Raw genomic sequence first — 25,237 nt, 5'->3', positions numbered from 1 at the left:
TTGGCGCCCCCTTACCATTCGGCGCCTAGAGCGGCCGCTCCACTCGCTCTATCCTTAATCCGGCCCTGACTATAAAGGTTCCTAGTTGACTACGGAACCCTAAATAATGGCCCACCTACTTATCAAATAATCTAGACAAGGATAATTTCGAAACATCAAGAATTCAAGTAGGTTAAGCTTCGGTAGATATCAGCTTGTTTAAATATTTGCAACATCCGATAGATATGCTTTAGATTTATCGATAAAATGAAAAACATGTTGCATAAATATGTATGTCAATGGTTTTGTAACATCAGTAGGAGATAGGGCTCGTCTGAAGAACTGTATTTAAGGTCAGTGCGGGCAAGACCGGCATAGTTTATTTGAAATAAAGTTTGAGTGGATAAAACTCTATAATTAATCTAGTCTGGCGTAATGCGCATGGTCCTATGGGGTAGCAAATATTTTACAAAGCTTTTATAATCTTTTGGCGAAATATGGTAATTTTAAGTGATAAAAATCACATTTTTTAAGGCTCGGCGGGTTGACTGTCCCCCCGGGGTGAGCACGGGAAGACCGTCTAGTGCTTGTTGTCCCGTAATTTCATATGAGACTAGGTTCCAAAACCATGATCATTGTTATTTTACGTAATAGCAGGGCAGAATGTGCTAGATAATTAATAAAATAACGTTGAAATTTTAAACATAGAATCATTTTTCCATTTATAAGGCAAGACCGGCATATGTTCCGTAGATGGGGTTCATAACCTTTTCTTTTCAGGTCCAATTTAGTCACGATATTACAGGCTCATATAAATCCAACTACTGTTTTGTTTTTGAAACTTGGTTATTAAGTAAAGGTAATAGGATATTAGGTACGTGAAATAGTTTGGTAACATTTCTTAGCAATGTCCCAGACATTATCAAATATGTTTTTTGGAATCTGATATTACTGACTATCACTTTGACCCAAAAGTTTCAAAATTAATAAACAATCTGGAATCTGACATTGCTGACTGTCACTTCGACGCAAAAGTCGTAATAGGTGTCGTCAGATAGGTTTTCGGGGGTACTGATTCCAAAATTAATGACTAATTTGAAATCTGACATTGCTGACCTTTGACACAAAAGTCGTCTGGTGTGTCGTCAAATAAGTTTGCGGGGGTGCTGATTCCTAAATTAATGATCAATTTAGAATTTGATATAGTTGACTGTCACATTGAATTAAAAGTTTTCATGGGTGTCATCAAACAGTTTTTTTGGCTGTAATGGTTATTGGAATGAGCACCCCCGAGAACCTGTTTGACCACACCCATGACCACTTTTGTGTCAAAGTGACAGTCAGCAATGTCAATTAAGGGTCGGGTAGCCGTAAAATAGTCGGTCAAAACCGTTTTATGGGTACCTATACGGTCCCTGTTGGGTAATGCTGATTATAAAAATAATGACCAACTTGAAACCCTACTCTCTTTTGAAATATTTGTCGCCGCATTTTGCACACTCTACGTAACAAAAATAATAAAAAACCGGCCAAGAGCGTGTCGGGCCACGCTCAGTGTAGGGTTCCGTAGTTTTCCGTATTTTTCTCAAAAACTACTGAACCTACCAAGTTCAAAATAATTTTCCTAGAAAGTCTTTATAAAGTTCTACATTTGTCATTTTTTTCATATTTTTTAAACATATGGTTCAAAAGTTAGAGGGGGGGGGACGCACTTTTTTTTACTTTAGGAGCGATTATTTCCGAAAATATTAATATTATCAAAAAATGATCTTAGTAAACCCTTATTCATTTTTAAATACCTATCCAACAATATATCACACGTTGGGGTTAGAATGAAAAAAAATATTAGCCCCCCCCCACTTTACATGTAGGGGGGGTACCCTAATAAAACATTTTTTTCCATTTTTTATTTTTGCGCTTTGTTGGCGTGATTGATATACATATTGGTACCAAATTTCAGCTTTCTAGTGCTTACGGTTACTGAGATTATCCGCGGACGGACGGACGGACGGACGGACGGACGGACGGACAGACAGACATGGCGAAACTATAAGGGTTCCTAGTTGACTACGGAACCCTAAAAACGGGTAGAACTTATGATAATTCTACCAACATAAATATGATAATTAATAATGCAGTGTAGGCTTACTTCTGTTCATCTCTCATCATTCTTCATAACCATGTCACATATATTTTATTTTTACTTAATACTTTCGAATGATTTTAGTAACACCATACGAATCATTACCATAACTGTATTTCGAAGTTAAAATAAAAAACGGTACAACTACCATAAGCCAAAAACGTACTTATATATTGATATCGTTTACACTCGACTTATTTCCAATAAAGCCTAAAAAAGGTTGGCAACTCCTTGTTTATCGTATCGGCGGTCTTGCCTTTCTCTTTTATGCCGGACTTTCTGAGTAGGCACAATTTCTAAGTTACATATTTCAGAACATAAGACTAGAAATTGAGCGCGTTTTGAGTAGATTAATAGTACTAGTCAGAAAGAACGGTTATTAAATGACTACGTTACATATAAAATATACAAATATTCCGACTGCTTCTATTTTATTTTAATTTTTTGCGGAACCATGTTGAACTCGGTGTTCGAGCTCGAAACACAAATCAAGATTATTGTTAACTAGTGTTCGTCCTAGGGATATGTATTGAAGACCAATGGCTTGAGGATGAAAAACTGGTATACCTTCGGAGGTGTGAGAGGCGTAGATATATAAACACAAAAGTTATAGTCAATAGACGGTATTTCCGGGTAGACGGTCTTCCCCACACTGACCTTAATAGAAAAAAAAAGTTTAGTCTATTTGTCTAGGGGCGTAGCGTGTCACATGTTGTAAGGCCGATAGTCCACTATCATAGAAATATGATCAATTGATCATAGGCAACATAGTTATCCTTTTTCTTCACGTTGGTGAAAAAAGGAGGCCTATAGACCTATGATCATATTTGTATGATAGACATAATATGACAGTGGACTTTCGGCCTAAGTAGGAAATACTCCTAATGTATTGTATATGAGTATTTGTATATTATATATATCGTTGTCTGAGTACCCACAACACAAGCCTTCTTGAGCTTACCATGGGACGCAGTCAATCTGTGTAATAATGTCCTATAATATTTTTTTTTAAATTTGCCGCATTTCCTTAACCTGATTTTCAATATAAATTTTTAACTTTTTAATAGCTTATTTTATTTACCTATTTTTTTTTATTTACAGGCTATGCGGAGTTGTATGCTCTTATTGGCAGTAGTCGGTCTGGCGACTACTGTGCCTACGCCCTTAGACCAGATCACACCGAGAGCAGGCGAGCGCTGCGGTTACGATGTAAGTAAATGTTGACCGTAGTCAGGTGACTACTGACTACGCCCTTAGATCAGACTTCTACCAGGTCAACGCTGCGGCTGCGATGTAAGTACTATGTGATGTTGTCAATGTTGGCCGTAGTCAGGTGACTACTGACTACGCTCTTAAACCAGATCCACCGAGTGCAGACGAGCGTTGCGGCTACGATGTAAGTACCTACTGTTGTCAATGTTGGCCGTAGTCAGGTGACTACTGACTACGTCCTTAGACGATCACACCGAGAGCAGGCGAGTGCTGCGGTTACGATGTAAGTATACGTTCTGCCCAGGGACGCTTATAAGAGGGGACGGGGGGGAATTCGACGACCGGTCTGGCTCAGTCGGTAGTGACACTGCCTGCTAAGCTGCGGTCCTGGGTTCAAATCCCGGGTAAGGGCATTTATTGATGAGCACAGATATTTGTTCCTGAGTCATGGATGTTTTCTATGTATTTATCTATGTATATAAGTATGTATATCGTCGCTTAGCACCCATAGTACAAGCTTTGCTTAGTTTGGGGCTAAGTTGATCTGTGTAAGGTGTCCCCAATATAAAAAAACCGGCCAAGTGCGAGTCGGGCTCGCGCACAAAGGGTTCCGTAGCAGCAAATATAATAAACCAATAACTTAACCAAAATTACAGTTAAATCAACCTATCTCAAAAACTATAAGAGATACTTTGATCAAACCAAAAATCGTTGAAAGAGTTAATTAGCATGCATCACCTCTATTTTTTTTAGAATTTTATACCCCGTAGTTATAAAAATAGAGGGGGGGGACATACTTTTTACGACTTTGAGAGCTGATATCTCAAAAACCGTTCACTTTAAGAAAAATGTTTTTTAGAAAACTTTATATCATTTTAAAAGACCTTTCCATTGATACCCCACACGGGTATGTACATCGAAAAAAAATTTTCATCCCTCAGTTACATGTATGGGGGCCCCACCCCCAATTCTTTTTTTACTATTTAGTGTCATAATTTTGTAGCGGTTCATACAACACATATTCCCATCAAATTTCATCACTGTAGTACTTATAGTTTCCGAGTAAATCGGCTGTGACAGACGGACAGACGGACAGACGGACAGACGGACAGACGGACATGACGAAACTATAAGGGTTCCGTTTTTGCCATTTTGGCTACGGAACCCTAAAAATCAGATTTTTTTATATATTTCTTTTTAAATTAAACTGAGCTGTCACCGCATACAGAATAACAGCGTCCTCTTGACTTGACAATATATAGTCAAAGACATATATAACTCCGTATAGACGGATAAATTCTAAGAAAAAAACGTACCTCAAGGCCCTGGAGAAAAACCTTTGGGGAACGCTCGGCTAGATGGCGCTAATATTAATATTCGACATTTTAACACATATCAAGCTAACAAAATGGGCCAAATTTGTCAAAACTGAGGTTCAAAAGTTTTAAGCTTGTGTCGAGAGATGGCAGTCTATGCACTTTGATGACAGATTTTACTTTGATAGTAACTCTCTGTAATACTCAATCCTCTTTGATATAGTCATATATTTCTGATCAGGGTTTACTAACATTAATTATGTTGTATAATTAGAAATCTATACTAGATATATGACCACGAATGATGCTATATCATTGCGCGGACAGATAACAGTGTCAAAGGTCACTCAACTCTGATAAGGACTGTCAACAAAGAGTTAAAGTGCGTTGGCTTTGTGGTTTATTAAGGGCGATGTGGCTGGTCAGTTCCGTATTTATAATTTGACGGTTTATCATTAATAGTTATTTGTTATACAAGGGGGCAAAGTTGTATTTTAACGCCGAGTGTGGAATTGAAAAACGAGCAAGTGAAAGGATTCTATAGTTGAACCACGAGCGAAGCGAGTGGTTCGAGAATAGAATCCTGAACTTGCGAGTTTTTTAACACACGAGAAGTAAAATACATTTGCACCCGAGTGTAACACAAAACCTTTCCCCTCACTATAGCGAGGAAACAGGTGGTAAATCATCTTTATTACTAGATTCACCTACTTTTATCAATTTTAAAGCAGTTAATTTGACTTTATTCAAGGTAAAATTACTTTACCCACTAGTGGATAAAATGCGTTTTTACCCGCTGGTATTAAAGGACAAAACACGTTTCCGAGCTGGTGAGGGGAAAATAAAATTAAAAACTGACTTAGGCACTAGTCCCATCAAAAGCGAGCCTGCCGGAATCTCTAGAATCAGCGGATTTGGCTGTGCGTTGATATGTCAGTCAGTTAGTTTCTTCTTTTATATATTTAGATAAATAAAGTCTAAGAAAAACGTAATATCAGCTGCAAAAGTGCATGGAGAAATTATGAATGAATTTATTCACCATGCACTTTTGCAGCTAGGGTTTCTGCTCGAGAGTCTCGAACTCGAGACTTCTCGAGAATTTCGGCTTCATTCGAGACGAGAAAAAAATGACAGGTACTCGAGACGTCTCGAGTCCCGAATGTAAAGTACGACCTGAAGTGAAATGCAACTTTTTACCTTCTGCCCGGTCTCATCGCCAGGCGGTGGGGACGGTGTCGAACGGCGGCCATAAATTATAACGAGATAAAGTGATCTAACCTCTCATTCCAACGTAAGCTGGCAGCGACTTTGGCTAGTTTTGACAGCCTCGTGTTATTTAAAAGCAATTCGTCATTACGAAAAAGTCAGCGCGTTTATGTATCTTGGGTCATTGATAATCTGCGAAGAGTGCTATGGCTAACTTCGACAAGATTTGGAAGAACAGAGGAATCCGACGTCAAAATAAAGTGCGATTATTTCGATCTCTTGTCTTCTCGATAATCTCGATATTTATGTATGGTGCCGGAACTTGGACCCTGAAAAGTTTTGATGTAGCTAAGATTGACGCTATTGAGATGTGGTGCTGGCGAAGACTGCTACGAGTATAACTTGAAAAGCTAGAAGAACTAACAAACATCTCTATTTTACATGAACTGAATATCACCACACGGCTCTCCAAAATATGCCAAGAGCGACCCTCAGATTTTTCGGACACATTATGAGAGCACCAATGCATAATATGGCGAATTAATGGTAAACATTCTTGGGGTGGGGCTCGTAAGAGATGGTCTGACTGTGTGAAGAAATCGTGTGGCGACAGCGTATACTGTGCAGTCCACATGGTTTATGACCGCGTTCAATGGAGACACGCTACTTGTGGTCGCGATCCTCGGCAATGAGGAAACGAGGAAGAAGAAGAAGTTATTTTAAACGTTTAATTTCAATGACATTATGATTTAATACATGACATTTTAATTTACTTAAACCGTGCACAGGCGGGGAAGTTAAAGGATTAGGTATTATTTTCAAGACTATAATTGTAGTTTTCTTGTTAAAATTTGATTTATGTTTATTTCAAAGAGAATTTTTATTGCTCTTACGCATTTTTTATAATAGTGTGGTGCAATAAAAACTACTAATCATATTGTTGTTTATTCTTTTATCAAAATTTTACCATTTATAAAAAAAAGACTCGAGACTCGAGAAGACTCGAGACTTTGGGCTCGAGATTTCTCGAAACTCGAGACTTCTAATAGGTCGAGAAATCAGAAACCCTATTTGCAGCTAATAGTACCTAGGAACAAAAAGGTACGGTGGCCTAGATGGCGCTAGTATTAATATTTGAAATTCTGACACATATAGATATCAACTGTATCAAGTAATAATATTGGCCGAATTGTCGGAAACGGAGGTTCAAAAGTTTTGATCCTATCCTATGTCAAGAGATGGCAGTCTATGCACTGTGACTACACATTTTACTTTGACAGCAACTCTTTATTTACTCGAACCCCTTTTACTGACTGAGTATAGGTCTTTGTGAAAACGTACCCCCCAATATTTATTTTTAACCCCCGACGCAAAAACGACGGGGTGTTACAGTTTGACGTGTCTGACTGTGTGTGTGTGTGTGTGTGTGTGTGTGTGTGTGTGTGTGTGTGTGTGTGTGTGTGTGTGTGTGTCTGTGTGTCTGTCTGTCTGTCTGTCTGTTTGTCTGTGTGTGTGTGTCTGTCTGTGGCATCGTACGTAGCTCCCGAACGGATGAACCGATTTGGATTTTTTTTTATATTTTCTTTTCAGAGTTGTACCGACGCGGAGCCAGGGGTTCTCAACGTGCATATAGTAGCTCATACTCACGACGATGTGGGTTGGCTGAAGACCCTCGACCAATATTACTACGGAAGTGAGTTCCACGTGCCTATACCAGTCTTTAAAAAGGCAGAAGAATTAAAAATAGTACATTACGATACAAGTGCGTAAAAAAGGAAGGATTAAAACACGAGTTACGAAATTCCTTTTCGCACGTGTATCGTACGACGTTTTTCAGTACAGATGGCTCCAAAGTTTCGACCTGGCATACAATGAACCACTTCTCGCACTAGTGCGTAATAAAAGCACCAACTGTACTGAAAATAGTCTTTCGAAAACATAGAGGAATAAGTAAGAGAAGAGTTGTACTCCAGACATCAGTAAATGCGAGTTATTTGTAGTGACATCTAGCGTCAATCACGCGTCAACTAGCGTAAATTATCGGTACTGCTACTTGTCAATAGATGTCGCGACGAACGCAGTCTAATGCTCAACAATTTTAGCTAATATTACAATTCTTTCGTAATACCTAATACCATTCTGGTCTTATGACTTACTGATAAATGCTCTCTTGATTCTTCAAAACCAGGCAGTCAAGCATGGCTCGTGATAAATGATAAAACATCAGGCCGTCCCTATCGCACTCGCCTATTTGTAAGTGCAATAGGGACGGCCGGATGTTTTATCATTTATCGCGCGACCATACTTGCCTGCCTAATAGCGAAGTTGCATTTTATCCACAAGAGTGCAAAGTAATTTCATACAAATTTTAACTTGATGACCTAAGCTAGCTGGGGCCGATTTCTCAAAACTGAAAGTTACAAGTTACAAGCGGGAGTCTCTTTCCAACTTGTAATATTAGACATTGACAACCACTTGTAAATTGTAACTTGTAGCACAGTATAATAAAGAGTACTATCGTACAGTATGGCCACTCCCGCTCCCCGCTAAAAGTGCCGCCCACCCCCTCTCGGTTACCTCACAGATACCGCCTGTCAAAACGCGAACAGTCGACCTGTCATATCTCACTCATACAAGCATGGTACGCGTTCACCTACACGAGCTTAGACTGTGTGGTAGGAACGCGCCTCTTTCATATATTTGATCGCCAGTGTCCGAGGTGTGCTTGTAGCTTCGAGAAACAGGCCCCTGGTTATCATTATTGAATAAATTGATGGATTTGATTTAGTTTGATGTTTTATAGTTAGTATTTTATTCCTGTTGGTGTGGTGAACAATTTGTGCTTTGAAACCCTCGCAACGCTCAAGTTTGCCCCCTTGTACAAATAACTATTTACATTGCAGGTCGAAATAATATCCAGAAAGCTTGTGTCAAGTGTATCCTAAACTCCGTCATCAAAGAATTATGGGAAGACCCCAAAAGAAAGTGAGTTAACAACATACCTATGTAAGGTACAGTGGGACAAATCTCGACTGGGGGACAATTGTAACTGATCCATTTTTAGGGTTCCGTAGTCAACTAGGAACCCTTATAGTTGCGCTATGTCTGTCTGTCCGTCCGTCCGTCCGTCTGCGGATAATGTCGGTGACCGTTAGCACTAGAAAGCTGAAATTTGGTACCAATATGTATATCAATCACGCCAGTGGGGAGTGATTTTTTTTTCATTGCAATCCTAACGTGTGATATAGGGTTTATTAAAATCGTTTTTTGATAATATTCATATTTTCGGAAATAATCGCTCCTAAAGGAAAAAAAAGTGTGCCCCCCCTTAACTTTTGAACCATATGGTTAAAAATATAAAAAAAAATCACAAATGTAGAACTTTATAAAGACTTTCTAGGAAAATTATTTTGAACTTGATAGGTTCAGTAGTTTTTGAGAAAAATACGGAAAACTACGGAACCCTACACTGAGCGTGGCCCGACACGCTCTTGGCTGGTTTTTTTCATTATTAATTTATTTATACATAAGCTAACAGTAGTGTACCTACTATATTTTAAACGACTTTATGCAGTAAACTAATTTAACTTGCAGGTTCATTTACGTAGAAACAGCGTTCTTCTGGAAATGGTGGATGGCGCAACCCGACTCTGTGAAGTCCCAGGTTCACACCCTGGTGAGGCAGGGCCGGCTTCAGTTCGTGGGTGGAGCTTGGAGCATGAACGATGAAGCCGCGAGCCACTATCAGAGCACCGTTGACCAGTTTACTTGGGGGCTGCAGTGAGTATTAACAAACACATACACGGTGTAACATAAAGAAACCGAATAATTTTAATAACGTATTCCTCATAATATTACATACATACATACATACAATCACGCCTGTGTCCCATGAAGGGGTAGGCAGAGCACATGAAACTACTCAGGTTTCAGTGCCACTCTTGGCAAATAAGGGGTTGAAAGAAAACCAAATTGTGACATTGCAGTGACAGGTGGCCAGCCTCTCGCCTACACCACAATTTAACCCATATCCCACAGTCGCCTTCATAATATTAGAAGAGTAAAATGTAATATACTTTTCTGGATATCGCCTACTTTCAGAGTTATAAACATTTAGAAAAATAACAATTACTTATTAGTTATCGGACATAATCTAACTATCCTCGTTGATAGATACCAAAAAATAACTAGTGACTCGTTGCAAAAAAGGATTTTTTTAGAAAAAACTTGCAAATTTTTTATTTTAAGTGCCTTTTTTACAAACAATATTTAATTTTTATATGAAAATACATCCAAAACAAGTAAGAAATACACAAAAAAAATTTTTTTTTTGCCAAGATTTGCTTAACGTCATGTATAATTTTTTTCCTTTGTTTTGCCCTCAGAAATGCGTAGTTAAAAATTACACCGTGTATATAAAACACACATAGACAAATATTATATAATCTTAGAAAAAAACCTTCCTCGGAACTATCAAGAAACATGTACAGATGTAGTGCGAAAAGATTTGCCTTTTTTTTTTTTAATACTACGTCGGTGGCAAACAAGTATACGGCCCGCCTGATGTAAAGCGGTCACCGTAACCTATGGACGCCTGCAACTCAAACAGTGTCACATGCGCGTTGCCACCCCATTAGAAACTTGTACATTCCCTTTTGCTGTGTTAAGTACACAGCAAAAAGGAGTGCACAAGCTCCAAGGAGGGTTCGGGTTGCCGACGACTCAAAGGACAATAAACGGAACAAGTTAGTTCCGTAAGTCCTCCCGTCATCAGCACACCGCACCCCCGTTGAGCTCTGGCAGCCTTACTCACCGACAGGAACACAACACTATGAGTAGGGTCTAGTGCTATTTGGCTGTGGTCTTCTGTAAGGCGGAGGTACTACCCCAGTTGGGCTCTGCTCTAGATTCGAGCGAGACGATATCCGCTGTGCTGTGCCTTCGTATTGTTACGGAAACGTACGAACGTGTCATGCTATTTCAGTCAGTCTCAGTACAAGATGTACTGACATTGACTGAACTAGCATGACAAATACGAACGTTTCCGGAAAATGCGAAGGAAACCCTTTTCGCAGTACATCTGCGACATGTAACGACCTAATCAACAATTTCGACAGTATGTCATATGTTTCCGTAGTGTAGCGGTTATCACGTGTGCTTCACACGCACAAGGCCCCCGGTTCGATCCCGGGCGGAAACAGGTGATTTTTTTTTACTTTTTTTTATCTGCTTTTAGGGTTTTTTTTCATGCTCCATACATTTTTTACTTTTTTTTATCTGTTTTTAGTGGTTTTTTCATGCTCCAGACATTTTTTATCTGTTTTTTATGCATGCCAAGTTTTTTTAGAGCAAAAAGTGACAAATTACTGTTATCAAAACATAACTTTGCCTCATTTATTTGACCTTATTTCAAAGTTATAGGGAATTTTATTAGGAAATAGGATTAATATAGACTTTATTTTTATTTTTAATGTCCTTTTTTAATCTGTTAGTTTTTCCTTATTTTCTTTTTTCCATACTCATTTCTTTTGCAAATAGACCGCGAGCCCGTTAAAAAAATTTTAAGTTTCACCTGGGAGGTCGTGGATTGTTCGTGGCTCGGGGACTAAAATACCTACACTTTTTCTTAATCTTATTTTGGATGTTATTTCTACACAAAATTACTGTAGCTTTTTCAATTTTAATACATTTTGGTTTTCCATACATTTTGTATGGGGCAACAAAAGAGGAAAGTAACAAAAATGTATGGAAATTCTGGGACACTTTTTATCTCCTATTGAGATAGAGCGTGCTCGTGATTTTGAGTACAATTGACCTAATCATCCCCTAAAAATATAGAAAAATGGCAAAAAGAGGCTCGAAATACGTATTAAATTACTTAAATTTAATTAGCCGCCAAGTGGAGGCCTCAAATTAAGCGCGGACGTGGCAGGCCCAGACGGAGATGGCAGAACGACCTTGATACCTTCATGATGAATTGCACATCAACGGGAGCTCTGGAAATCACGGGGAGCGGCCTTTGCCCAGGGGTGGGATACATAAACAGGCTATTAAAAAAATACGTTTTACTTTCAGAAAACTTAAAGACACCTTCGGTGACTGCGGGCGACCCCGCGTCGGCTGGCAGATCGATCCCCTTCGGGCATTCCCGCGAGTTCGCCGCGAACCTGGCGTCCATGGGCTATGACGGGCTCTTCCTCGGCCGTATCGATTATCAGGACAAGTCGCATAGGCTTAAGGAGAAGACTATGGAGGTTTTGTGGCGAGGGAGCGATGATCTTGGTAAGAATTTTAACCTTTTTTCCATCGTCGGTTTACTTTTTTATATATATACATAGCTGGGCATTAACTCGTTAATCCGTTAATCGTTAATTAACGAAGTTAACATTTCGATTAACGGATTAACTTTTAAGTTAACTTAAAAAAATGTTAACGGACTCGTTAACTTCCGTTAAATTTCTCCGAGACCGTTAATCGTTAATCTAGTAGGGCACAGGCGCCATCTGCGCTGCAAAAAACACGTTCTGAACGCTACTATAAAAGCCCGAAGTACGGCAAATCCTATGATTTGCCGGTAAATCCTAGGTTTTACCGATGTCTATCGCTAAAAGCCCGAAATATTACCTAAAAAAGTATTTTTCACGTGGATTTGCTTTTACTAACGTTGATTAGGTGAATCCTAAGCTTTACCATGGCGACTGTTGTAGTGATAGGGCAGCAAATTCGAGCCCTAATTTACGACCACATTCGCTTCCCTAGCCTCTACCACCCAAAGTGCCACAACAATCCCGTCACCGCCAGCATCTCTCCTGACACAGCTCTTGGCAGTAGCTCAGGCGAGCACTGCCTTCCACGTGCAGCCTAGAGTTCAATAGGCTAGCTGTACTTCGGCCTTTTACAGAAATATAATACGTTATAGTGGATACTGATACAACTAAATATTTACAGCAAAGTTCTTTTTTTTTCACGTGTTAACGGATTAACGATTAACTTTAACTTACGTTAAATTTGTCGAAATGTATCGCTTTAACGATTAACGAAGTTAACTTTTTTAGTAACGGATTAGCGATTAACGAAGTTAACTATTTGATTAACGGTGCCCAGCTATGTATATATATATATATATATGCTACGTCGGTGGCAAACAAGCGTAATGTCCGCCTGACAGAAAGCGGTCGCCGTAACCTATGGACGCCTGCAACTCAAGGGGTGTCACATGCGCGTTGCCGACCCATTAGAAACTTGTACACTTCTTTTTTGAAGAACGCCATAACTAGTTCATGGGGAATACCTCAGCAGTTACTCCTAGTAAGTTTTAGCAAAGAGGATCAAGTATTATAGAGAGTTACTGTCAAAGTTAAATAAATATGTAATCACAGTGTATAGACTGCCATCTCTCGACACAGGCTTAAAACTTTTAAACCTCAGTTTTGACAATTTGGCCCATATTCATAGCTTGATATGTGTTAAAATGTCAAATATTAATATTAGCGCCATCTAGCCATATTGAACATGTAAACTCGGGTCACTCACGTAAAAATAGTCGAAAATCCCCCGAACCCTTCTTGGAACTTAAGTACACTCCTCTTTTCTGTGTAGGTACTTTACATAACAAAAGGGAGTGTACAAGTTTCTAATGGGTTGGAAACACGCATGTGACACTCCTTGAGTTGCAGGCGTCCATAGATTACGGTAACCGCTTTCCATCAGGCAGACCGTGTGCTTGTTTGCCACCGACGTAGTATATTAAAAAAAAATCGCTCGACATGTTTCGCTCTGTAAGGAAAAGCATTTTCACTGAGCACGATGGTATCCCGACGCAGTCTGTGGGCTGCAGCTCTCCGCGCTCGATATTCGACTATTTGTGAGTGTGCACGGGAAAACGCCCCACTTTGTCGATTGCTACAAAGCCGCTCTGTCAGTTTATTCATATAAAGATACAAGTAAATCTCCCCTTAATGGTAACCGACAAAGTGGGGCGTTTTACTAAAAACACTCACATTTTACGTGAGTGACCAGATTTTACATGTTTATAGTATTAAGTGACGACCGGTCTGGCGCAGTCGGTAGTAACCCTGCCTGCTACGCCGCGGTCCTGGGTTCGAATCCGGGCATTTATTTGTGTGATGAGCACAGATATTTGTTCCTGAGTCATGGATGTTTTCTATGTACATATACATATATCATTGCTGAGTACCCACAACTCGAGCCTTCTTGAGCTTACCGTGGGCCTTAGTCAATCTGTGTAAGAATGTCCTATAATATTTATTATTAAAATCTACGTTTATACCTTGTTTCAGGCAAGTCCTCAGACATCTTCACAGGCGTGTTATACAACACATACTCTCCGCCGCCGGGATTCTGTTTCGACGTGTTATGCGACGACGAGCCTATTATTGACGACGTCTCCTCGCCTATGTACAACGTTGACGCTAAGGTATTGCTTATCTTCTTACATAGGCACACAGGCTCCGTAGGCACTGGTCTCACCAAAAGAGAGAAAGCTATTGGCGATAATGGCGATATAATAGAACCAAAGATAGTTACTCCCGTTTTAATAAAAGGGACGCGATAGGCCTGATTCGTAACGGATTTGTCAAATTCAGAGTGCTTTTTCTTGTATAATTTCTAGCTTACTTTATATATACATTACACCATTCAAATTGCCAGATTCACAAAATTATTATGTTAGAATCATGTTTAAAAGCAATTCTCAACTAACTAGATAGATAAAATTAAAGTGATCGCTGAAAATAATTCGGCGACAAATTGCTGTCAAAAACTTGATTCCTGTTGACGAAACTTGCATTTAAATCATTTTCAACACTACCAGGCAACCAACATTATACCTTATCTGAAAGGCAATTTCTTTACGATTCCTATGAAACAATGATAATGTAGATGAGTCTCCAAATATCCACTTTACTAGGAATTCAGTCGATGCACTGTCCGTTAGTAAGCATTTAAAGCAAAGTAACCACTTTTCGATAAAAAATCTACAACAAAAACTGCTGAACGAAGCTGTTCGCAGATTTTATTTAATAATATGATCTTTCAACTTTATTCTGACAATAGCTGGATATCATCCACCACAGCTATGAAGCCAGCAGCCTGCTAAAGCCAACGCTCTTCAAATCGGGTAAAAAACTTAATTTAACGAAGTCTCATAGTATTCACCTATTAACCGGAATAGGATGGAGTGTCTAAGAAATTCATTCATTTAAATGACACCAACCATAAGCCACCAAAATATTTAAAAAAAGATAGACCTTGATAGGACTAAAACTAAGAATGTGTCGAAAAACACTGTCGGATGTACGATGGAGGGCATACAACAAAACTTACAACATGAGCGAGGAGAAATGGAGAATGATGAATTTACTAATAAATAATAAATTTTAAATACATTTTAAACACATTATAGAAAAACATACTTTGATTCGGCCGGCTCTGGTACCGTTAAAACAGTTTTGAATTTGACAAATCCGTTACGAGTCAGGCCTTACTATGAGCGAGTTATTAAAAATGCAAATTCTACTCAGAATCACTAACTTTTTCAATCCTAGTAGTTAAAAAAATTGTCCCAAACGATTTTTTCTTATTTTTTTATCATTTACCGTACATGTTGTGTGGGGTAACAAAAGAGGAAAGTAACAAAAATGTATGGAAATTCTGGGACACTTTCTCTCCCAGTGAGATTGAAAGTACTCGTGATTCTGAGTACAATTGAGCTAAAACTCCCTCCAAAAATCAAAATAAAAAAAATGGCAAAAAAAAGAAATGCTCATACACGGGAGCGACTATAATTCATACTAATATTATAAATGGGAAAGTGTGTGTCTGTTTGTCCGTCTTTCACGGCAAAACGGAGCGACGAATCGACGTGATTTTTTAGGTGGAGATAGTTGAAGGGATGGAGATCAGTGACATAGGCTACTTTTTGTCACTTTCTAACGCGAGCGAAGCCGCGGGTAAAAGCTAGTATTTTATACAGACAGACATTTATCGCTGATAGCTCATAGTTTACTCGCTATTAGTGGGACCTGTAGGCCTAGCACATCATCAAATCATTGCCATACGAATACCTATGTCGCCGCGAGATAGATGACGTTAGACTTACATTGACCGGGATATAGACCGTGATTACCTCTTTGATTTTTGTCGAGCTCCCGATATTTCGACGCAGTTGCATGCATCATGATCACGGAAAACTGACGAAGGCGGGTGGATGTCAAAGTTGCGTAGACAGCGGGCGATCTACCCTCCTTCGCGCGCGTCGGCTGCGTTCACTTTCAGCGTTACCACTGGTCGCATTCACACTCGATGGTCTGTCCAAACACACTACACTCACAGTGTCACTACGTTTGTTCAATTCAGACTTCACCGTCTCAGATAATAACCGTAGATGACACGTCTTCTTCTAACTGCATTAATGTATTAATGGGTAGTCTATCTCGCGGCGACATACTCTCGCGACAATCATGTGCTAACCCTGCAGTGCCTTACGTATTTAAAACTGTTGCGGCACGTTTTTATCCGAAGGTCGCGGGTTCAAACCCCGGCTCGTACAATGAGTTTTTCAGGACTTAAGCGAAATCTCAATTCATATTTTCCAGCTACTTTTCGGTGAAGGAAAACATTGTGAGGAAACCGGACTAACTAAGCGCTCTCGCGCGCGATACAATATTCGAGGTCGTGCTAGACAATAGGTGTATAGAATACTTAATAACTTTCAAGTTTGTTTTTCGTCTAGTTTTGTCAGTGTAAATGTAAGTACTTTGAGTCCCTGAGCCAAGCGCGGATCCAGCTTCGTGCCCAGGGGGGGTCACGTATAAAGGCCCGGGGCCCCAGGGGGGGGGGGTCACGTGGTCTATTTGTATGGCCAACTTAGGCTCCAGGGGGGGGTCATGACCCCCATGACCCCCCCCCCTGGATCCGCGCATGCCCTGAGCAAAAATCATGCAATCCACACAAAAACATAGGGACATTATACAGAGTGGGGCCTGCAACAAAGGCGAAGAATTGAATTCTAGGCTATTCTCCTTATACTAATCAACATTTGTTCGGCGACTTTTAAAAATAACTTGTATTTGGATTTTTATCACCGGTGAAAGTTTTTTCTAAGAGGTAATGTATTGCGAATTCTGTTAAGTCTAAAGTGTGACAGACAACGTCAATGACAACAATAATGGCGTACATTGAAGCTAATATTTATTTTGTATGAAAAATTAAAAATTTAAAGACTTCATAATTTTTAAAAGTCACTGAACAAATGTTGATCAGTATAAGGAGAATAGCCTACAGTTCAATTCTTCGCCTTTGTTACAGGCCCCACTCTGTATATCGTCCGCCTCTTTCAAACATTGTTCAGTTTATACCACACCATGTTATAACTTCTAACATTTATAACAGCCCACCACTATTTTTTTTATTGCACCATACTGTATATTTCTCAGGTAAAAACATATCCAGAGAATTTGCAACAATACTTAAGATATTCTATGGTTTTTAAAAGGCTTATTATTTTATTATACACGCTAGATTATTAAACTTGCGTCGTGCATTATGTAAGTTGAAGAAGAAATCGCGTCGTTACCGTGTCGCTTGCAGGTGTCAACGTTTCTCGAGACAGTCGCTAACATGTCGAGAACTTACCGAACCTGAAAGTTGACAATATGTAGATTGTCGCTATTATGTCCGTATTGTGTCGCGACCATGTCACTTGCAGGTGTCAACGTTTCTCGAGACAGTCGCTAACATGTCGAGAACTTACCGAACCTGAAAGTTGACAATATGTAGATTGTCGCTATTATGTCCGTATCGTGTCGCGACCATGTCACTTGCAGGTGTCAACGTTTCTCAAGATAGCCGCTATTACATGTAGACTGTCACTATCATGTCCGACTTGTGTCGCGACCATGCCGCTATCATGTACGTTTTGTGTCGCGACCATGTCGCTTGCAGGTGTCGACGTTTCTCGAGATAGCCGCAAACATGTCGAAGGCTTACCGTACGAACAACATCCTGGTTACAATGGGAGAGGACTTCAACTATTTGAACGCGGCGCTCTGGTTTGACAACCTTGACAAGCTTATACAGTGAGTTTGCACGCTGATTATACGCTAGCTTTTGCCTGTGTTCGTCTATGTGGCATTAGTATTTTCGATAGCATGTGAAAAATTAAAGGGGCTTCGTCGACTTAGGGTTCCCCAGCCAAAAGTCGCTCGTTAGTGTAAAGCTGACACGTCTTCGTCGCTGAACGCATGGCGTACGCATGTTTATACTATCGAGCGATTTTTGGTCGGACGTAGCCGATTCCGTGTAGATATGTGTTGAGGAGACCCTTAACAGTTTCAGTAGGCCTAGCACATGATGGCCGCGGGAGTATGTCGCCGCGAGATAGATGCCACGTCTTCTTCTAACTGTATTAATGACATAAGGACGGGTAGTCTATCTCGCGGCGACATACTCCCGCGGCCATCATGTGCTAGGCCTACAGTTAAGCATGCTGCTTGATAAATCACGGTTTTATATTTTAAAGCTTACAAATACACCACGTTTTTAATTCCGTTAACTTTAAGGGAAGATTCATTACATCAAATACAATTAACTTATCTAAGAAACTAGCGTCTTAACTCTTGCGGTTATCGAGTTATTAAAAAATATAAAAATAATTGCTGAACTCGTGTGTCACAGCCTTTACCAATTCCTAATGTTATTTGTTTTGATATGTGCCGTCAATCACTTGACACTAACTTGAATGTTATTCTTAAGGGTCTCTCACACTAATAAATCCATTTATTATGTATGGAAATGATGATTTTTTTTGTGAATTTAACTAAAAGTGATATACAGGGTGGTTCCTGATAATAAAAAAACACGGTGTATATTACAACAGTATTACCTACATGAAATTCAGGTGACCTACGAATTAGAGTTTTTTTTTTTTTCATATTACTTATAGAGGTATTGTAATATTTTCACACTATTTGCTAGATTGCTCAGGGACAAAAAGTACATACCATAAAAAATCTTTGGACAACAATCTGAAATATGCAAACTTGATATAGGAATTCAATAATCTTGCAAAAGTTTTAATCCTGCGTCGAGAGATGGCAGTCTATTCAATGTGACTACACATTTTACTTTGACAGCAACTCTTTATACAGCGTGTGTATTACATATGGGCGCATATCTTAATAACGATTAGTATCGGACCTAAGAAGCCCAACTACGTGGTTTTTTTAATAGATGATTTTTTTATACATAATAATTCAGCACGCAATGTATTAAGTCCACATCAGTTAGCGTACTTACCTAATCGTCATTACGACATGACGTTTATGTCATGTCAAATTAAGTTGAACAGCGTACATTGCGGCTTGTTCAGATTTAAAAATTAATTACTCTTGATTAATAACATCTTTCTAACAAAATTATTATCTTTATGGATTCCACACGCTGTAAATTCGATCCTATTTGATCATAATATCTGTGCTCATCACACAAATAAATGCCCTTACCAGGATTCGAACCCAGGACCGCGGCTCACATTATAAGTCCGTATGGATTCCACACGCTGTATCTATACTCATATTTAAAATTAGTCAAATTTAAAGCTAGTCTGGGTAGCCAGTCTGCTCCGAGACCACGGGGACAATGCCGTCCTTGAAACGTCGGAGGTTAGTGTTTAAAACATAGTAATACGCGATTTAGTCCCGTTTGCAATTTGAAATATGTGTAAAAATCGTGATAGTTTAAATAAAATCAGTGTTTCGCTGTATACTCGATCCTATTTGATCATAATATACTATTTTCCGCTAGGTTTATGCATTTCTGGAGTACGTGCTAACGCAATCAGCGTACTATAGAACCAACAACGTGCTAGTGACTATGGGAGGAGACTTTACGTTCATGGATGCCTTTATGTGGTTCGATAATCTGGACAAACTTATCAAGTGAGTTGTTTAGTCAATACGTACATACGTACACGCCTGTTTCCCAGAGGGGTAGGCAAATATCACGGATTGCCATTTGTTATGATCCTGACAAACCACTTTCGCTTCACGCACTTTCATAACGTTCTTCAATGTATAGAATTTTTAGGGTTCCGTAGTCAACTAGGAACCCTTATAGTTTCGCCATGTCTGTCTGTCCGTCCGTCCGTCCGTCCGTCCGTCCGTCCGTCCGCGGATAATCTCAGTAACCGTTAGCACTAGAAAGCTGAAATTTAGTACCAATATGTATATCAATCACGCCAACAAAGTGCAAAAATAAAAAATGGAAAAAAATGTTTTATTAGGGTACCCCCCCCTACATGTAAAGTGGGGGCTGATATTCATTCCAACCCCAACGTGTGATATATGAGGTCCTAATTTATTAGTTGCAGATATTTTAACACATGATACTTTACATTAAAATAATTAACTTTAAATATAAATTAAGAAATCTTTTCATGTAACTTTTTTGATTTCATTTTCCTAACAAAAAAATTCATTATAATTTCGTCTAAAAAAAATCATCATGTGCATTATGACATGTCACAATAACACTGTCTGTCATGTCAACAATTGTTTGTTGTAAATGTCGTAAAGGTTCGGCGGGAAAACTGCACATGTCATTGAAGTGGCCAGTTACAGTTAAGTGGTACGTAAAAGAGGTACTAGAATCTGTTCAATGAGTTTTCATTTAATAATCACATAAACAGGGTGTTTTTACGTAGCAAATTTGTTTTTCCGTTTTCTCCAAAAAAACATCGTAAAAGCTATAATGTTTCACGGTTTAATATACTCCAGAGACCGAGTACTATCAGCTGTAAAAATATCTGCATCTAATAAATTAGGACCTTATATTGTTGGATAGGTATTTAAAAATAAATAAGGGTTTACTAAGATCGTTTTTTGATAATATTAATATTTTCGGAAATAATCGCTCCTAAAGGGAAAAAAGTGCGCCATATGTTTAAAAAATATGAAAAAAATCCCCCCTCTAACTTTTGAACCATATGTTTAAAAAAAATATGAAAAAAATCACAAAAGTAGAACTTTATAAAGACTTTCTGGGAAAATTATTTTGAACTTGATAGGTTCAGCAGTTTTTGAGAAAAATTTCGACCCTCGCTTTCGTGATCCGATGGCCGAGTGGTTTTACAAGCATCCGTCCGGTTAACGGAGTACGCTGGTTCGATTCCAGCTCGGAACACTTGGAGGCCTTGGTCACTTTTTCTTTGTATATGACATACTACTAATTAAGTAAAATAAGTATTCCATTTTCACCCTTTCCATATACCTACATTTTAGAATGACCGTTGACCCTTTCCATATGGTGATTTCGACCCTGAAACCCCACTATTTTTGTTACAATTAACCCTTATTAAAATGGTAAAGAGGTATGCACTTTTTGTTCAAACTCAGAGATGATTAGGACACCTGATTTCTTGTCCGTAGCTAAGCAATTTTACTATGAATTCAATGCATGTTTTTATAAACTTATAACATAACTAACATAAACTTATACTGCTCACTATTGCTGCTTTGCATGTTGCACGTTTCCATAACAGTTCTATAGATCTAAAGCCACCCAAGTATTAAGTATAATGAATTTTAAAAAGAAACATTGTTCATATTATAGTGTGAGTCCATATTTTTCTTCTAATTATGTGGTGCTTTATTTCGTGCGCTGCATAAAATATTTTATTTTAAGTATAGGAAACTAGCCTAGGAAATTGTGTGTTTTTCTTAAGACTGTTACAATCTACCCCTGTTTCTACTCACCTCGCCCCTATATGACACTATAATCCATATTAATATTATAAATGGGAAAGTGTGTGTGTCTGTTTGTTTGTCCGTCTTTCACGGCAAAACGGAGCGACGAATTGACGTGATTTTTAAGTGGAGATAGTTGAAGGGATGGAGAGTGACATAGGCTACTTTTTGTCTCTTTCTAACGCGAGCGAAGCCGCGGGCAAAAGCTAGTAATCAATGTATTCACAGATACGCCAACCAGAAATCAGCGAAGGAGAACCTGAAGGTTAAACTGTTCTACTCGACACCTACTTGCTATCTGAAGGCTGTGAAGGATGCCAAGTAAGTTGCAAATATTGACTACTAATATTATTTACTACTTTACTAGCCTAAGCCCTCCTACGTGTATACATACAACACGGCCGTGAGTGTGATCGAATTTTTAAGAGCAAGTTTGGCCTGGCTAGCCACATAAAAGCTCACAAGAGGGAAAGCTCTTGACTGCTGAGGTCACCGTCATGGAAATCGATGTGGAGGATTATATATATATTTACATTATTTACTACCACTAGTCAGCAGTTCTCGAAAAGTTTGTACAAAAATTAAGGAAAAAGTTAAATTAATTCCTATTTTGTTACCAAGATTTTGTTGATGAATTGAGATTTTATTAAGTTTTATTTCGTCATTAAGGTTCTTTAGTATCTATATTTTCTTAATTATAACAATTAACCTGTATATATCTTACGAAAGTCGACTTATATTACTAAATGTTGGTAACAAAATAGGATCAATTAAAATTTGCTGACGTGGCTATGTACAAAGTTGCCAGGAACTGATCTATAGTAATATAGTTAGTAGCCTAGTTACCTCGAAAAACTAAATCTAAATTCCCCTATCTCTTTTTGATGTCTCATGTGTAACCAGCATTTGCTGCCGACATTTTAGTCTGACTACGTAACAACTAACCTTTAAAATCATAACTAGCTCAAAACTAGCTGTCAAACCTGCCAGCTATATGAATAATAATGTCGTCAAAAAAAAAAGGTTACTTTGCAAGGCCAAGGCCTGAAAAGTAGTATGATATGCCTTTTCAGGCCTCTCGAGGGTAATTCCATGTAACAGAGTAATGTTTTAAGTGACCAGTTATTTGTTTCTTTATTAATGGTGCAAATTCATCTAGCTATCAATGTCTCCTAAATAAACACCTCGTATGCGGCCTGTCGCCTGTCAATATTGATCATTGAAAATATGACCTTGACATTTAAAACAATAGATTAAAATTCCCACGCACGGATCCGTGTCTAAGCATACGAAGGGTTAACAAACATTCAATGAAGCGGTCACTTACATTACAGTTGGAATTGTCCCCGAGTTGTTGCGTCCAAAAAAGAGAAACTTACAAGTCCATTATTAGGACGTAAAGACAATATTTCATTGCATGTTTGAGAAAAAAATATTTTACATGACGCAAACGCCAAACGAAAACGAAACGCCGCGCCATTTAGTCTGGCTCTATCGCGCCAATACGCACGAGCGATAGATATAGATATCTACGAGCGTTTCGTTTCGTGAGCGTTTCTTGAGCGTTTGTGCCATTCGGCTACGCACCCTGTATCTAACTGCTTTCGTCGGATTCACCTTATACTCAATTTTTTTGCAGCCCAAGCCTTCCCATCAAGCAGGATGACTTTTTCCCCTACGCATCAGATTCTACAGCTTACTGGACTGGCTACTTCACCTCCCGCCCTACAACTAAACGGATGGAGAGGGAGACGAACAACTATCTACAGGTATCTCTCTCTTTAGCAAGTATCTTTCTCGGAAATAACAAAAATAAAAAACTACCATAATGCAACCGAATTGATAACCTTCTCCCTTTGAAATTTGAAGGTAGGTTAAAAATGCATAACAAATGGCGAACAATTCCCGGAAAATTGCCAAATTCCGTAAAATCTGATAGTTCTCCCTTCACTAGACTAGGTACAGTCAACCAATTGGAACCCTAGGCCTTTGGGAAACGCTTTGGTGAACGCATCCGAGTATCTATTTATAACGCTATACTTAAGCATTGTAACCTTAAAGACTGCACCATGGGAGAAACCAAAAAACTCTTAACTAAATTCCTACTTACGCTTACATACGCCGAGACAGAAGACATCCTAGCTAATGTACTTTAATTTTAGTTTTTTTTACCCAACAATAATGTTCCTTACCTTTTAGTTTTTTACTTGTACTTTATTATAAGTTTGTAATATTTATATTAAGATACTGGATCTGAACTAGCTCTATAACCTTAACTGTAACTGGTTCCCCGCGATACAGGCGTAGCCTAGTGCGGAGACCCCTGGTAATTTTTGTTGTGTACTATTTTGATAATAAACATATTCTTATTCTTATTCTTAATACTTACAACAATGTCAAAATGACAAGTAGTAAGAGATTTATAACGTCACTACGATATAGTTCTACAGTGGTTTAGGGTTCCAATTCCAATTGGTTGACAGTCTCCTCTAGAGTCATCGCCTCTAGATAACTACGGCCAGATCCACCATCAAATGAAATCTGGTGTTTCGGGTGTCCATGGGCGGCGGTGATCGCTTACCATCAGGCGACCTGTCTGCTCGTTTGCCTCCTATCCCATAAAAAAAAGATAACTAATTATCTGCAGGTACCTATCTCTTTATCCTAAGCTAATCCAATCCGATAAAAGTGCCACATTCATAGTTTAAATCGATGGCCACATTCCATAAAATCCAGTTTCGGTCAGTTTATTATTTATTTATTTATTGTTCAGAACACATACAGTCATATAGTCAATACTTTAAAAAAAACTTGTATCTTCATCTGTCAATGAAAAGAAAATTGTAGTAAGTATGTATGGAATGCATATAGACTTACTGCGTTTTAACTTTGAGGAACAGCGTGAGATACGAGATTTTTTCAAAGTAGTGACGATATATCAAAAATACATAGGTAGTAAACATGTATAAGGGATAAAAGACCTGGAGGTTCATAAATGTTTTAAAAAGTAAGGTATACATCAAAAACATGCAAATGCGTCTTTGCGAGAAGAAAAACATATGATAAATTTACTTTAACAACAAAAGTTTAGATCTAATAAGGACTGTATCGTTAAGTATAAGGACAAAACAAACCTCGTCTAAATGTTGACATGTGCATAATTTTGTATTATTATGTTCCGAGAGTATGATCTTAAGGTATTGGTAAGTACTATTTGATATAAGAAGGTCTGATATTTTTTTTATTTTAGGGACTTTATGGTACTTTCATTAAGGTCTAGCAAATAAATTTCGGACAACCCCTATCTGGCTTAATTTGAGAATATTTCAATGACTCTTTGTACGATTTCAACAAACAAAGGTTAATATGCTGCCAAAATATATTCTTTAAAGAGTCCTTTTCATGGTTTTTCCAATTGGGTACTTGTAGAATAAATGCGGCGAATTTATATAATTTAAAAAAACGCAATTTTGAGCAACGTTCCGGATTGCCGTAATTTTTTGATGTTAGCAGGATGAGAGAAACAGATAAAAAAATTAGCCATAGGCCAAAGTCTAATTGACATTCATGGTGTTTGAACAGTGCTTAAACCAGATCGATATAAACAATGTATGATA

The 25,237-nt window shown here is 38.6% G+C and overlaps 1 protein-coding gene and 1 non-coding gene across 2 annotated transcripts in view; both read left to right on the top strand.

Moving 5' to 3' along the window:
* The first annotated feature begins 461 nt into the window (after window positions 1-461).
* Window positions 462-25,237, top strand: part of LOC125239397 (lysosomal alpha-mannosidase-like) — a 60,788-nt gene continuing 36,012 nt past the window's right edge. Inside the window, 11 exon segments of the mRNA XM_048146967.1 lie at window positions 462-479; window positions 3,224-3,331; window positions 7,447-7,549; window positions 8,760-8,841; window positions 9,451-9,636; window positions 11,932-11,989; window positions 11,991-12,138; window positions 14,157-14,293; window positions 19,681-19,814; window positions 21,849-21,941; window positions 23,260-23,389. Coding sequence (XP_048002924.1) covers window positions 477-479; window positions 3,224-3,331; window positions 7,447-7,549; window positions 8,760-8,841; window positions 9,451-9,636; window positions 11,932-11,989; window positions 11,991-12,138; window positions 14,157-14,293; window positions 19,681-19,814; window positions 21,849-21,941; window positions 23,260-23,389 — 1,182 coding nt within the window. The 5' untranslated portion in view covers window positions 462-476.
* On the top strand, window positions 10,984-11,056 carry Trnav-cac. Its single transcript has one exon. It is a non-coding gene; the product is annotated as a tRNA-Val (tRNA).

This window comes from Leguminivora glycinivorella, chromosome 25 (assembly GCF_023078275.1).
Source record: "Leguminivora glycinivorella isolate SPB_JAAS2020 chromosome 25, LegGlyc_1.1, whole genome shotgun sequence".
In the NCBI taxonomy this organism is placed as follows: Eukaryota; Metazoa; Arthropoda; class Insecta; order Lepidoptera; family Tortricidae; genus Leguminivora; species Leguminivora glycinivorella.
This window is presented reverse-complemented; position numbering and strand designations above follow the sequence as displayed.